Below are 13,294 nucleotides of genomic sequence, written 5' to 3'. Positions count from 1 at the left end.
TTTATAATGTCAGATCAATGTAGGTCAGTAATTCTCTATGGACTTATGGCTATATACTGTAACTTTTAGTAGTGGCTCACTTAATCTAAGTGTAAACTTGATTAATTTATCACTGAAGCAGATTATCAGATGAGACAGAAAACCACTACGATTAGGTCACATACAGGTACATAAATCTCCCTTAGTCTCTCTTTTCTTTTCTTTCTTTCTTTATTACATTTTTATAAAATAGAAATAAACCTATTGTAAATTGTTCTGTGGAGTGTTTAACTAAGATGCTACAATTCTGAGACTTGGTGCCCTATTAAAGTTATTATCTAATTTCTTTTTACAATTTCAGGGCATCCTTTCTTCATCTAGTTCCACATAACGGGGGGTGAGTGTGTGTGAGAGAAAACTTTCAGTGATTCTCTCGTCTATTAAAAAAGAAAACTGATGAAAGTAAGTCTTGTTTGGGCTTCATTAGCCCAGCATTACTTTGTGGGGGTGAATGGAAAGGACATTTAAAACAGTGACTTGAACAGAAAAACGCCGCCAATCACTCTTAAAGGGGACGGATTGCAATTAACAACCCTCTCCTAATCCCCTCGTTTCGCCTCCTACGCCGCCTCAGCTTTGTCTACCTCTACATCTCACTCCTCTCCCACTCTCCTCTCTGAGCTGGAGTGGATGCTGCTGAACTCAGCTGCTCAAAGCTCTTTGCACTGGCTGGCTTTATTTCGCGGCACTTTACTGGAGAGTTTCTTTCAGGACCGTTTACAACACACAGAAATCATTAGAGGGACGTTAAGAGGTAATCAGAGTGGACTGAGAGACTGCAGGCGGAGCACAGAGCGGATCTAGGAAAAGTAAAGTTGGGGGGCGAGCTGCTGAGAGGAGCAGGTGGATCACTGGCAGCAGTAACTTCAGCTCTTCAACATATTTTTCTTCTAAAAGGTAGGCACTGCCACTGTCTCATCTAACATAGGTGCGCGTTTCCTTTTTGTGTGATAAGTCTGCTAACTCAATTACTTTTCATCATTTTCATCTGCATGCCCTACGTACTTCCTCTGTTTTTGCAGAAATTTTATCCAAACACATCATCCTGGTTTATTCTTCAGCAATTTTTACATTTGAAGAATGAATAGTTTGTCTGTGAACTGTGTTGAACGTAACAGCAGATATTACATGCGTCGTTACAAACACTTGACCAACTTACTCTTTGTCATTACGTTAAATGCATATATTTGTCTAGAGTTTGGAGAACACACGTTAAACCTGTCTTTGGTTGAATGAGAGATGTGAAATGAACTTACAAAGTGATTTCATATTCATAAGAAGTGCTGCATGGCTCTAGGTTCTGACCATTCATAGAAAAGTGAAAACTATTATATCATTAGGTTACTTTTCTTTTACAGTCTAAGGGGTGAACTCTCAATTGCCTGGAGCTTTGTAGATGATAATCAGGTTTAGAGGTGTAGAGGGATTGAACAGAGAATTATCAAGCTTAACAACGTGATCTCTGACCTCCTGTAGTTCATCACCTACACCTTTTCCTTCTGTCCGCAGGCCCGGGTTGTTGCCCAAACGCTCCAATGCATTTATCACTGGACACCATGAGCATGGTGGACGACAGCTGCCTCTCACCAAGCAACTTCCACGAAATGGGGAAAGGTGGGGGCGCTGCTGTGGGAGGCCGCGTCCACAGCATTGATGTCATCCTTGGGTTCAGTAAGGACCAGGACCCTTTGTTATGTCCTGCCGGAGCCCCGGGGCCTCACAAAGTGAACATCGATGGCCTGGCCGAACATGGGAAGCAGCATGAGACCTCGTCACATCCGTCCTACAGCGGACACGTTTCCTCCGTGAGGAACAGCAGCACAGAGCAGCAGCAGTACCACGGTGAGTGAAGTGATGCCGGACTCCATTCATTACGAGCATTTTGTTGTACACCACAGGGCATTCATTATCTTTTGGGTGAGGTCTTTGGTCTTTTAGAGTTTGTAATTAAGAATAAAGTGAAGAAACAGATTTTTTTATATTGTCGCAAAATATTTGAGTTTTTTTTTTTTTTATATATATTGATTGTAAAACAGGAAAACTTCATCTTCAATGTTTAACAGATTTAAAGATTTATAGATTTTCCAAGCGCTGAAATGATAAATTCATGCCTCTGGGAAAACGTTATAAATCTTTTGATTTTGATTTAGACTGTTGACCATAAACTTATCTGGCCACTGGCCCGTGTTCAGTCAAGAATAAACCAGTCTAGGTTCATTCTAAAAATAAACAGTGTAGTCAGTATGTATAAGGCTTTAAATGTACCCACAGAAAACAGTAGCAGACGAATCAAAAGCATAACAGACAGCGTACATTTAAAAAGATTTAAAGAACTGTTTCAACAAAATAGCCTCTTAAAAGTAATGAAATAATGATAGACTGTCCAAAACATCTATGAGACATAGTGGGCCAATGATTACCTGAATTTTGGGTTAAATCCTGGGGTTCAACAACTGCAAATATAGTGCAATGAAAACATGTAATAAACCAAATAATTGAACATTTTGATACAAATTAACATGTTGAAATCGGTCTTATTCTTCTGCATGAGAACAGGGCAGCAGCTATAATTATCATTGTTATTTGTCCTGTCATTACTTGAACACTTGTCGAAGGTTATCCAATTAAAAATTGACACCATTTCTATCCATTAAAATAACCCCTCATATGCAAATTTAGAGTCAGTGTTGCATACTGTTGCCATGTAGCGCTCGTTGCATTAACTGAATAGTGCGGACTGACAGATAAATCACAGGACAAGATGGTGAAGGGGGTTTATGTCCCCAAGACCAATCCCATCCCCTTGTGGAATTCCCCCTAATCTGCTCTTCTGTGCAGATTAGATTGTACAGTAGTTCATTCTGGTGTGATTGTTATCATTCGGTCTCAGAATCAAATTTACAACATTTAATCTGAGGCTATTTCCAGGATCAGGCAGGTGGTTGGTGATTTTGTGGTAGAAACAAAAGAAAAAGTTGTGTCTGTGACCTGGTTATGGATCCATCTCCTCCAGAGAAATGACTCAAAATGATTTAAATACACTTTTGTTCTGTTAAAATAAGATACATCAGCAACAATGACATCACTCTCTTTATATCTGTCTTTCCTGTGAAGTCAGTCCAGTTCCGCCTGAATGAGCTGCTTTTCAGTGTCCGGTGTCAGTCCCTTCTTCTCTGTGCGGAGACGCTGTCCTGGCTGAGAAACAGGGGAGAGACTTCAGACTGGTGGCTGCAACGGGTTGACAGGCCATGAGCTGGTCACTGAACCAGACCTGACCTCTGCCTTTGTCAGTGCCTGGTCTTTGTCATAGTCGCTTAATGAGAGGTGGATAAATCAACCCCCCAAATGTTGCTTTGCTTCTGCCGCTGCTCCTGTTTGCCAGTGGAAAGACCATGGTGACCTCTTTTTTTTTCATTTTCAAACCTCTATCAACATATCCCCTGAATAAAAACAAGCTAGCATTAGGATTGGTGCACAGTTGTTCTGCTGAAGCTCAGAAAAGGTTGGGAAATCTTGTCCGTCCTTAGCCTGTTGAGTTAGGATGTTCAAGCACAAAATACAATCTTCAATGTCAAGGCAAATTAACTCCCAGACTTTTTTTTTTTTTTACTTTAGTGTTACTTGACATGGAACTGCTGCTATCAACTTTTTCGTAATACCAATACATCATTGTGGTATGAAGAATGTGCAAGTCTGCTTCTCTAAGCTTTGCGGAGCTTTTAGCACATTTCAGCTCATTGATTTAGTTGAAATGAGTGTTTTCATGGTGTTGCTCAAAACAAACTAGCAGGCAAACATACCAGGTAATGTTAGAGAGCCAGATATTTCCTCCAAGAGTTGGTAGAGACAGTTCTTATCTGCTCCAAGATAAAATGGGTGTGTTTTTTTTTTTAAATGTTTCACTTTTCCAACAATATCGATCAAATTTATCTGCCTAGTTTTGGTTAGTTGATGCAAAGGAACCAATTGAATCCTGAACAATACATTTTTCAAGTGACCAGAAACATTAAATGTGATGTGTAAAAAAGACATTTTTTTGTCTCACTTCTTGTTTCTGTAGAACCAATTTAAAAAAAGAGAGATTGTATCTAAAGTCCACTTTACTTACTTTTTCCAACGACCTCATCCGCTAACAGAGACTGTAAGATATATTCATCTATTTATATTTTATTCAGGCAAATTATATAGTAAAAAAAAACGCAGAGTAGAAAAAAGGATATGATAAAATGGATCCTGAAATGGGAACCGTTACAGTGAGAGCCTTGTAGTGTAGCAGGCCCTGGTCATCATAACTATAGACATTTTCAATCTGTTTTTGTGGCTTTTACTTTGATTGTAATACATGAGACCAGTAGAAGTTGCTAAGACTGTCTGTTACATACAGCTTGTGATACAGTAGACCACTACATGAAATGCATCTCTGTCCACAAAAAAAGGGAGCAAATATCTCCTAAATATTTCTTTAAGAAGAGTTTACCTTTAGAGAAGATAAAGATTTGAAGCAACTTCTCTAAATCCAGTTAAGAATGTGTCAGAGCTTATTTGAGGTTCAGGGCATTGCTTGCTTCACTGACCTACAGTAGTCCATTGTTGCAGGTGTCAGAGTAATGTGTGCTCTGCTGGAAAGTGGTCGATACAGTCGCACGAATATGGGTTGTTTTCTGTTTCTCTCTAAATTGTTCCTCAGTTTCACCAAGTCTGTTTTGATAATTTGAAAATGCAGAGTGAGATACGAAGGAGCGCACGAGTTGCTGATGACTTTCTCTCATATTCTAAACAGACACTGGCTTGTACGCAAACAAGAGTGATGAAGAACTGGGTGGGCTGAGGAAGAGTGTAGAGAGTGATGAAGGCAAGTCTCCAGAGTCATGCAAGGATGATCAGCCCAAGAAGAAACACAGACGCAACCGCACCACCTTCACCACCTACCAGCTGCACGAGCTGGAGCGTGCCTTTGAGAAGTCCCACTACCCAGACGTGTACAGCCGAGAGGAGCTGGCCATGAAGGTCAACCTCCCTGAAGTCCGAGTCCAGGTGAGATGAGCTGCATTTACAATAAAGATGGTCAACATGTTTGCTTTTCTTCCATTTTTTCCTTTTGTTGGGCTGTTATTACATCAAATACAACACAAATATACCGCTAGTAAACAACTGTTATGTCAGATAGCTTGATGCTGTTGTTACAGTGAAAGTCTCCTTATTGATACAACTGTCTTAACTTTATCACCTTAGATAACCTGCAGACTTAAACTTGTTTGTTCGCCATATCGAGCCAAAGCCCCTGGCCTTTTGCCTGTGGCTTGGCAGTGTTTGGGTGAGCAGATTATACTAAATGATTAGGCAAGCCTGCTGAGTGGTTCTGAGTGCTAAGACTCAGCCTAAATGAGCAGCAAGGACAAGACAGTGGACAGGCTAAAGGGACAAAGGGCCAAATTTGAGGCAAAATGTTTTTGAAAATCACGCTTAAAATACCATAGCATAGGCTAATGCATGATATTTCACTGGAATTGAAACTCAAAAGGTAAAGTTAGTGTCTTTTAGTCCCCAACTTCTCCAGTCTGCGTACTGATTGAAGTATCATTATTCAAGTTACTGAGCCTCATATCGCCCCCACTGTGTTCCTCACTTGTAAGTAGCTTTATTTTTCATTTCAGATTTTAAAAATCTGCTGTATTCCTACATTGTTGAGCACACATAAGGTTTCAGAAATGCTACTTTAGTTGTTGAATATTAGTGATGTGAAGGGCTCTTTTAGTGAAGATTTTTGTCAGATACGTCATCCAAAAGGTAAAATTTGTTGTCTTACTTTGTAACAAACCTTGGTGGCATCTGATCTGACAGAATCTTGTGTGTAAAGATGGCTTGAGATTAAATTATTTCCAGATGCATTAAATTGGATGTTGAACTAATGCCTTTAAAGTCCATAAAGTACACATTATCATTTATGATTAACGTAGAAATTGTTTATGTCGGCTCTATATTTCTGTGTAATTTTATGGCTGAAATAACTCATTTCATATTAATAAATTCCGATAGCTAATTAAAAAATCAGCCTTTTTAGATATAAAGAGTTGCTTGGTTTGATTAAATATCTATTGAAACTCAATAATTTAGACAGAAGAATTAGTCAAAATGACTTAAAATAATGTCAACAATTAATCATTTCAATCAATGCATATAACCAAGAAACTTCCCTAGTTTTTTACTGGAATTAAAGTAATTGTCTTTTCCCTTTGTGAATGTTCTGAAATGGAATGTGTAGATATTAAGGACAATCACTAATGACATATAACTGATTTCCATAAATTGAAATGATTTAATCAACATTTCAGAGGTTTTCTATGCACTTGTCTGAAAGAGACCAAATTGAAAGCAAAATCTCAAAATAGATCCATGCATGGTGAAAATCTGTTTTTTTTTTCTGAAGCGTTTTGCCTCACAGTGTTACAGCTTTCTGTTCTGGAAAACACAAATAGCACACAATCATGTGCTTGACATACAACCCCAACGTGTTCATCATAATATTTCATTTCTTTTCCAGGTCTGGTTTCAGAATCGCAGAGCTAAATGGCGTCGACAGGAAAAGATGGATGCAAGCACAATGAAGCTTCATGACTCCCCCATGCTTTCCTTCAACCGTCCGGCCCCAGTCCACACTAGCATGGGTCCAATGACCAACTCCCTTCCCCTGGACCCCTGGCTGCCCTCTCCCCTGTCCAGCGCTACTCCTGTCCACAGCATTCCCGGCTTCATGGGTCCAGCTCAAGGCCTCCAGCCCAGCTATCCAAGCCATGGATTCCTCAACGCTACTCCCCATGCTTCTCATCCTCACCCTCACTCTCATTCTCATCCGTCAATGGGTCAGGGGATGCAGAGTATGGCTCCTCCTCCTTACCAGTGTCCAGCACAGTACACTGATAAGTACCCTCTGGAGGATGTGGACCAGCGCAGTTCTAGTATCGCAGCTCTGAGAATGAAAGCCAAGGAGCACATCCAGTCAATGGACAAGACCTGGCAACCCATGTGACCAACACACCTGGCAGAAAATGAAACACTGAATGAATATCTTAGGGTTCAAAAGGCAGGAGTCATGTCTCCTGCATACAGAGCAGAAGAATTGGACTGAGCTGTGAAATTTGAGGAACATTTTTTGGGACTTTCTTTTAACTATTTGTCATTTTTCTCCTCATCTCAAGGACACGAGAGTGAAACCTGATGTGTGGTTACATTTTTAACTTGAAACTGCCAAGATTCACATTTCTCTTCTCTTCTCAATCTATTGCCTTGGGTGCTGTAATGTCCTCTTGGTGACCCTTGCTCGCATCACAGTTTGCACCCAAGGAGCTATTACATTTAAATTTATATCCTTATGAAAAAAACATTTATTTGTCATGACAAACAATATCTTTTCAGCCATGCTGACTCTCCTTCTTCATGACCACTTATATGGTTTTCTGCACATTATTTGTTTATCATGGTTTCTCTTACTACTTACTGCCAAGTTTGTATATTTGAGCGCATAGATTAGATAATTGGGTATGACTGGTGGAAGTGAAGCTCAGTGAGGAGAGATCATTTTTATATGAGATCACAAACTGCAAATTAGATCATTTGGTTGGAGGTTAAATCAGTGAAACGCTGCCACCTTTATGGACCAGGACTGAGAATATACCAAAAACAATCCCGCACAGACATAATCTTACAAACATAATGCAGAGATGCTTTAAAGACGGAAGGGAGGGAGTAAACAGGCTTGCCAGAGAAGTAACTTTTTTTTTTTTTTGCTTGAGTGGCAGTTGGAGGAGAAAACCTGTTGGCAACTCAGTGCTGGGTGGCTGCGTGTACGTGCAGGGCAGCAGAAAGAGCTCTGTGTCATGCATCACCCCACATAGTTTAGTCTTTGTTTGGCACAATTGATCCAAGTGTATCCCCATTGTCTAAAACTGAAGGGGGAGAAACGGTTTCAGGCTGCACTAAATAGACTCATTTTGTTATAGAAGTTTTTTTTGGGTTTTTTTCTTGATCAAACGACTAGAAACATGGATTGTAGCGACAGTCATTAGTGACACAGTATTGGTCTTTTACCATCTGTTGCTGAGTTGAGAACTAATTATCTTAAAGGCAGAGAAAATCAGGCTTAAAATCAATATCAATATGGAATACATGGCAGTAATAAGACTACTTTTTTTGGCTTGGTAATGGAACAAGATGTGGTGTAAGCCCATCACTGCAATGTGCAATTTCAGAATCCTCCCCCCTCCCCTTTTTTTTTTTTTTTTTTTATAAGGAAACTCATTTTCTTTATAGTTCTAGCTTCCAGTTTTCTAGTTGGGAAATTTCACTTTGATATGATTTCCAACGACAGAAATAACAGGAAAAACTTACTTTAGTTTCTGGTGAATCTTAAGAATTGTAACCCGATAACAGGGAAAATAGTCTCACAGCCGCTGCTAATCATCGCTCCACATAGCTTTCCGGTGTTGTTGATTTGTGATGTTTTTAGACAGCATACAAGATCCGAGGATTATCTTGCACATTAAAAGTATCTTTAGGACAAACATTAGATTTGATCTTGGACCAAGAAAAAGCCAAAGGTTAGAAAACGGACAAAATTGCACTAGAACAGTTTTAGGTTTGTTTTTTGAAAATGTGAAAATGTACAGGATGTTGTCTTGCATGTCCTAGTTATGTCTGTCTTAGTGTTATTGTTCTATCTCTTTATTTCTGATTTTGTCTGGATTTATTGATGTTCATGCTCTGGAAAGAATTGAAATCTACAGAATAAATATAGTTTGATAGAAATGTTTATCTCCACTTTCTCACTGCAGAGCTTTCATGTTGACCCCTGCACTTATTCCCACACAGTTTTTTTTTTGTCCTTGCTAAGACGAAAGAGCAATCCAAGATTACTACAGTATAATCGTTGTCATCTGACATACATGGGCAGACATTCTTTCTTTTTAGCTACCGCTTGTGTTTCTTGTCTCCCTCTGTCATCTAAGAGCTCTTTCTTTTCATTACCCCTCCCTGCTCTCTGCTGTTCCTAGTTTGGTGGCAGGGTGCCAGCCTGTTAGGAAGATGAGACTCCAATCAATCAGAGCTTCCTAGGGGGGCCTCTGACCGTAGGGCCCTGCTCCCCTAATTGCCCCCAGGCAGGCAGGCCTGTCGGCAGGCTGAGCCGCTGCAACACATGTTCACAGGACGACCGGTGCCACCGTGCTTACTGGCCTCCTCAGCGTGTGAATCACTTTCCTGGACAGATGGAGGCCTGAATAGACCTCACTTTGAGGACCATATGGTTAAGCCGGTGGATGCAACAGGGCAATGTTTTTATGATTTTTGACATGTTGCAAAATGATTAGATCCTGCTTAACGCAATGTTTGTGTGAGGTTGGCTTGTGACTCTCAACCGGGTCACAGAGCTCAGCATCTGATTTTCCAAGAAATATTCACCGAAATATTCAGTTTGACAGCACTGAGTTTCTCCGACAGTATTTCTATCTTTAGAAAACTAATTCAATCTGTTGCATGATCTAGAAAAAAATTATTAGATATAACAAGTTCACAAGACAAGTGAGACTTGTAGCCTTTGGAATGTTTTACATGTTATTTCAGGTTATGCCATCATATTTGAAAGTGCTGTACAGGTATCAAAATAGTAAAAAATGCTCTTGATAAAAGAGGATAAAAAGTGACCAACAATGTAAGGTGGTCAGAGTGGGAGAAAGGAAAAAGGAAAAACATTAAGAAAGAGATTAGATTGAAGAAAAGTGTGGGAGTGTAAGAGAAATACAGAGAGAGGAGGAGAGTGGAGAGGAAGAGAAAAGAAGGGAGGGTGGGTGGGATGGCTGCTCATCAGGGTTAATGATGTAGAAAATCCCCCAATTAGAGCGTTTTCCTGTGTTGCAGGATGAGTTCAGAGCGGGGTCCTCTGACAGCCCCAGGGATTAGTACCCGGGCTGGGCCGGGCCGAGTTGGGTTTGAACAGACACTAACTAAGTGCTGGACAGCTTGGCACTGCTCGGCTGGGGCCGGGTCGGGGCTCGGGGCTATAGTCACAGCCGGGGGCCGGGGTAGGCATGCGTTGAGCCGGAGTGAGTGCCACAAAGGAAAGCATGGGAAAAAGAGCAGCAACATGAAAAATAAGTTCTGATGAAGAGTTGCTCTCTGCTTTACAAACACAAAATGTATGACTTACATTCTAACGGGAGCCAAATGGGACTTTTAACACTATGTTCATGCTCTGAAACTCATGAAAAAGTGACTTTTTAAAAAATCATGAAGCCCCAATATCACTGTAAAATGCTCCCAGCATATATATTCTGCATCACAATATTACTTACATGCTTCCTAAAACATCCTTAATCTGATCTGGACATGTGGATTTGACAGAAAATCAGTTTTGATCTCAAACAATCAATCTCAAGATAACAAAAAGGTTGTTGTCAGTAAGATGCAGAAACACAGCCTTTAATCCTCCCTGTCCTTGATACTGGGGACAATAAAAAGCACAAGTCTGTCTCCCCACACGGAAATTAATTGTTCACTGATCAAAACACCTTTTGTCTTTCATGTGGTATTCACCTGCAATCAAGAGAAGCAAAACTGTTCATGTTAGTAGAGATATTTTTACTAGAGGCTGGAGACTTGGAGACAGAATGTAGTATTTATTCTTAGCATCAACTTACAGACAGTAGAAAGAAATTGCGATTCCTTTTGAGTTACCTTTTTTACTTCAGTGACCCCTCAAAATGATCTGATACTATAATCTAAATCATATTCACAGACATGCTAAACCTGACTAAACTAATAACACACAAACAGTGTGATTTTTGTTTTGTGTCTTCAAAAGGCAGAATGGAGATGATAAGAGAACTTTTGAACTTCTAACTTATCTGAATCAAATATTTAATTGAACCTATCAAGCCACAATGTGGCTTAAAACATAGGGACAGGTATACTCATATGTTGTGTCAAGGCTTCATGGGTTAAGGAGCTAAGAGGCCGGGGTGGGGCAAGAAGTACCCTTCCCCATAAATAAAGGTATACATCTAGTTCCTGATAAAGTTTGCTCTGTTTGAGGCAGACTGATTGTTGTGAATCACACCTCAATGATAGCTTTCACTGAACTTTAAAAATAGCATGATATCGATCTCGAAACTGGCTGCAAAAGTATTTTTGGACAAGACAGTGGTCTACATATGAGGGAAATATGCATGAAACAAGAAAGCATTGCTCTGAATAAATAAATATATATAGAATATTTCACTTAACACCTAACACTTAACACTAAATCTTCTGTGGGCAAATTAAACTTGAGTTGCAGGTTACACAAATTCATGTTTGAAAAAAAAAAGGAACTGAACATCTATAATAAAACAAGTGTTTGTGTGTGTAAGTATATGCTACAGTTTAGCTATAGAATATAGGTTAATACAGAAATCATACAACAGCAATCAAAGTAAAAATCCGGGTAATTCCAAAATATAAACACACATTTTCCAAAGGTCTTGACTGCTTTTAGTCCCTCTATTGAGATATTTGATACTTTACTTGAGACTTTACAGCTGCATCATCTCCAATTACTCCAGTCTTGATTGCATAAAGGTCTGATCTTAAATGAGATTTGAATTCTTGAATTCAATATTTAATTATTGAGCCTGTACATTGAACGTGCTTCTTGTATAGCCTTGATAAAAATGACCACAATCACAGCTTCATTTAATCAAAACAGACACAAAAAGAAAATTTTGAAAGTTCTTCTGTAGAGTGTAAAATCAAATGTGAGTTATTCAGATGGGAACTCTACGAGGTTTCAGCTGAAAGGTAACTCATTTATCTGTTACTTCTGTTACCTCTGACCTGCAGTTTACTCAAGATTTGATGAGTAGATTCACCACTTGAACAAAACAGAAAATTACAAAGTGTATACAAGTGCATGATTCTCATTATCAGCAACAATCTAAGATCATAAGAAGTGAGGAAATGGTTGCCACTTCCTTCTTGCTTTTAAATTTGGACGAGCTGTAAAAGTCATATGAATGAAGATTGTTGACTGATTTGCTTGTGGAAATTAACACTGAGAAAGACCTAACTCAACTCTACTACACAGTGATGGTGTTCATCAGAAACAATTGAGTTCCTAATGACTAATTGATTAATTGTGCAGTCTATTATTTTGCTCCTGCACTCCAGTAGATCTGAAAGAGCCACGGCTGGAGTTAACAGTCTTATTGGAAGGACGCGTTCCTTGCAAAGGATAATAAGGGAAAATAGCGGAATTAATTGGGTTTGATTGAGAGAGCTTTTCAATGGGACACAGCTTTTTCGCATGACATAATTAGAGGTCAGTTGAGGGGGTGTGGATGGGTGAGGTGGTGGGCCGGAGGGGGTTGTTGGCGCCAGTGCTTTGAGGGTGTGTCTGTCAGACAGAGACAGATAGACAGACTGACAGTGTGGGTTATGCTTCCTTCACACTTGTAGAACTATGCTGTGTGTCTGATGTGGTACATTTCTATAGGCTCACTCACCAGAAAACACACAGTGAAGTTTACAGGGGGCCCTCTGTGTGCTCAGCGTGTGATTATTATCACTACAATTACCAGCATTAAAGGCTCTTTGTTAATACCACATGGTCATTAGCTGTGCATTTCAGAGACTGCATTATTGTGTAGAATGGGATGATGGCAGAAAAATACATTCAGTATTGTTTTTGGATTCGCAAATTTGATTTATTACAGACATGCACACACACACGCATTCTGCTGAATATGGTTAATATAGAATCCAGGAGACAGGGAAGTGGATCTAAATATATATTGGAACCGTGATAAACCACGACCAGGCTTCGCACTTGATTAGATTATAGAATATTTCATCATGCATCTGCAGGTTTTTGTTTTTTTCTCTGAACAGTTTGGATTTGACTGTTCTCTGTTTAACAGGATTGGCAACAAATAATGAGCCCAAAACAGTTCAGTGAAGTGGATCTTTAATCCCACCGAGAGAAGCATTCACCTTTGGCAAGATATTAGATTTTAACCACAGAGGAATGTGTGATAGAGAGAGAATTTGTTCTGCAGAAATTGTCTCATTACTATACTTAGATATCCCTACATATGATCAATTAAGCACATTTGTTAGTGTTACTGATGGCATGTGTTCTGGGGTGTGTTTTGATTGTAACACAATAGGTAAATTTGTTTTTCAGATTGCAGGCAAAACCTGTGAGCCATTTGTTCAGATAAATTCATAA

The 13,294-nt window shown here is 39.5% G+C and overlaps 1 protein-coding gene across 1 annotated transcript; it reads left to right on the top strand.

The window, feature by feature from the left end:
• The first annotated feature begins 1,574 nt into the window (after nt 1–1,574).
• On the top strand, nt 1,575–7,066 carry rx1 (retinal homeobox gene 1). The gene is made up of 3 exons (XM_075484363.1): nt 1,575–1,881; nt 4,820–5,073; nt 6,581–7,066. Exons 1-3 carry the CDS (start codon nt 1,575–1,577, stop codon nt 7,064–7,066), a joined length of 1,047 nt encoding a protein of 348 aa, XP_075340478.1.
• Nucleotides 7,067–13,294: the final 6,228 nt, after the last annotated feature.

Source organism: Odontesthes bonariensis, chromosome 15 (genome assembly GCF_027942865.1).
Source record: "Odontesthes bonariensis isolate fOdoBon6 chromosome 15, fOdoBon6.hap1, whole genome shotgun sequence".
Lineage (NCBI taxonomy): Eukaryota > Metazoa > Chordata > Actinopteri > Atheriniformes > Atherinopsidae > Odontesthes > Odontesthes bonariensis.
The sequence above is the reverse complement of the archived record's forward strand: the minus strand, read 5'-3'. Positions and strand labels throughout refer to the sequence as shown.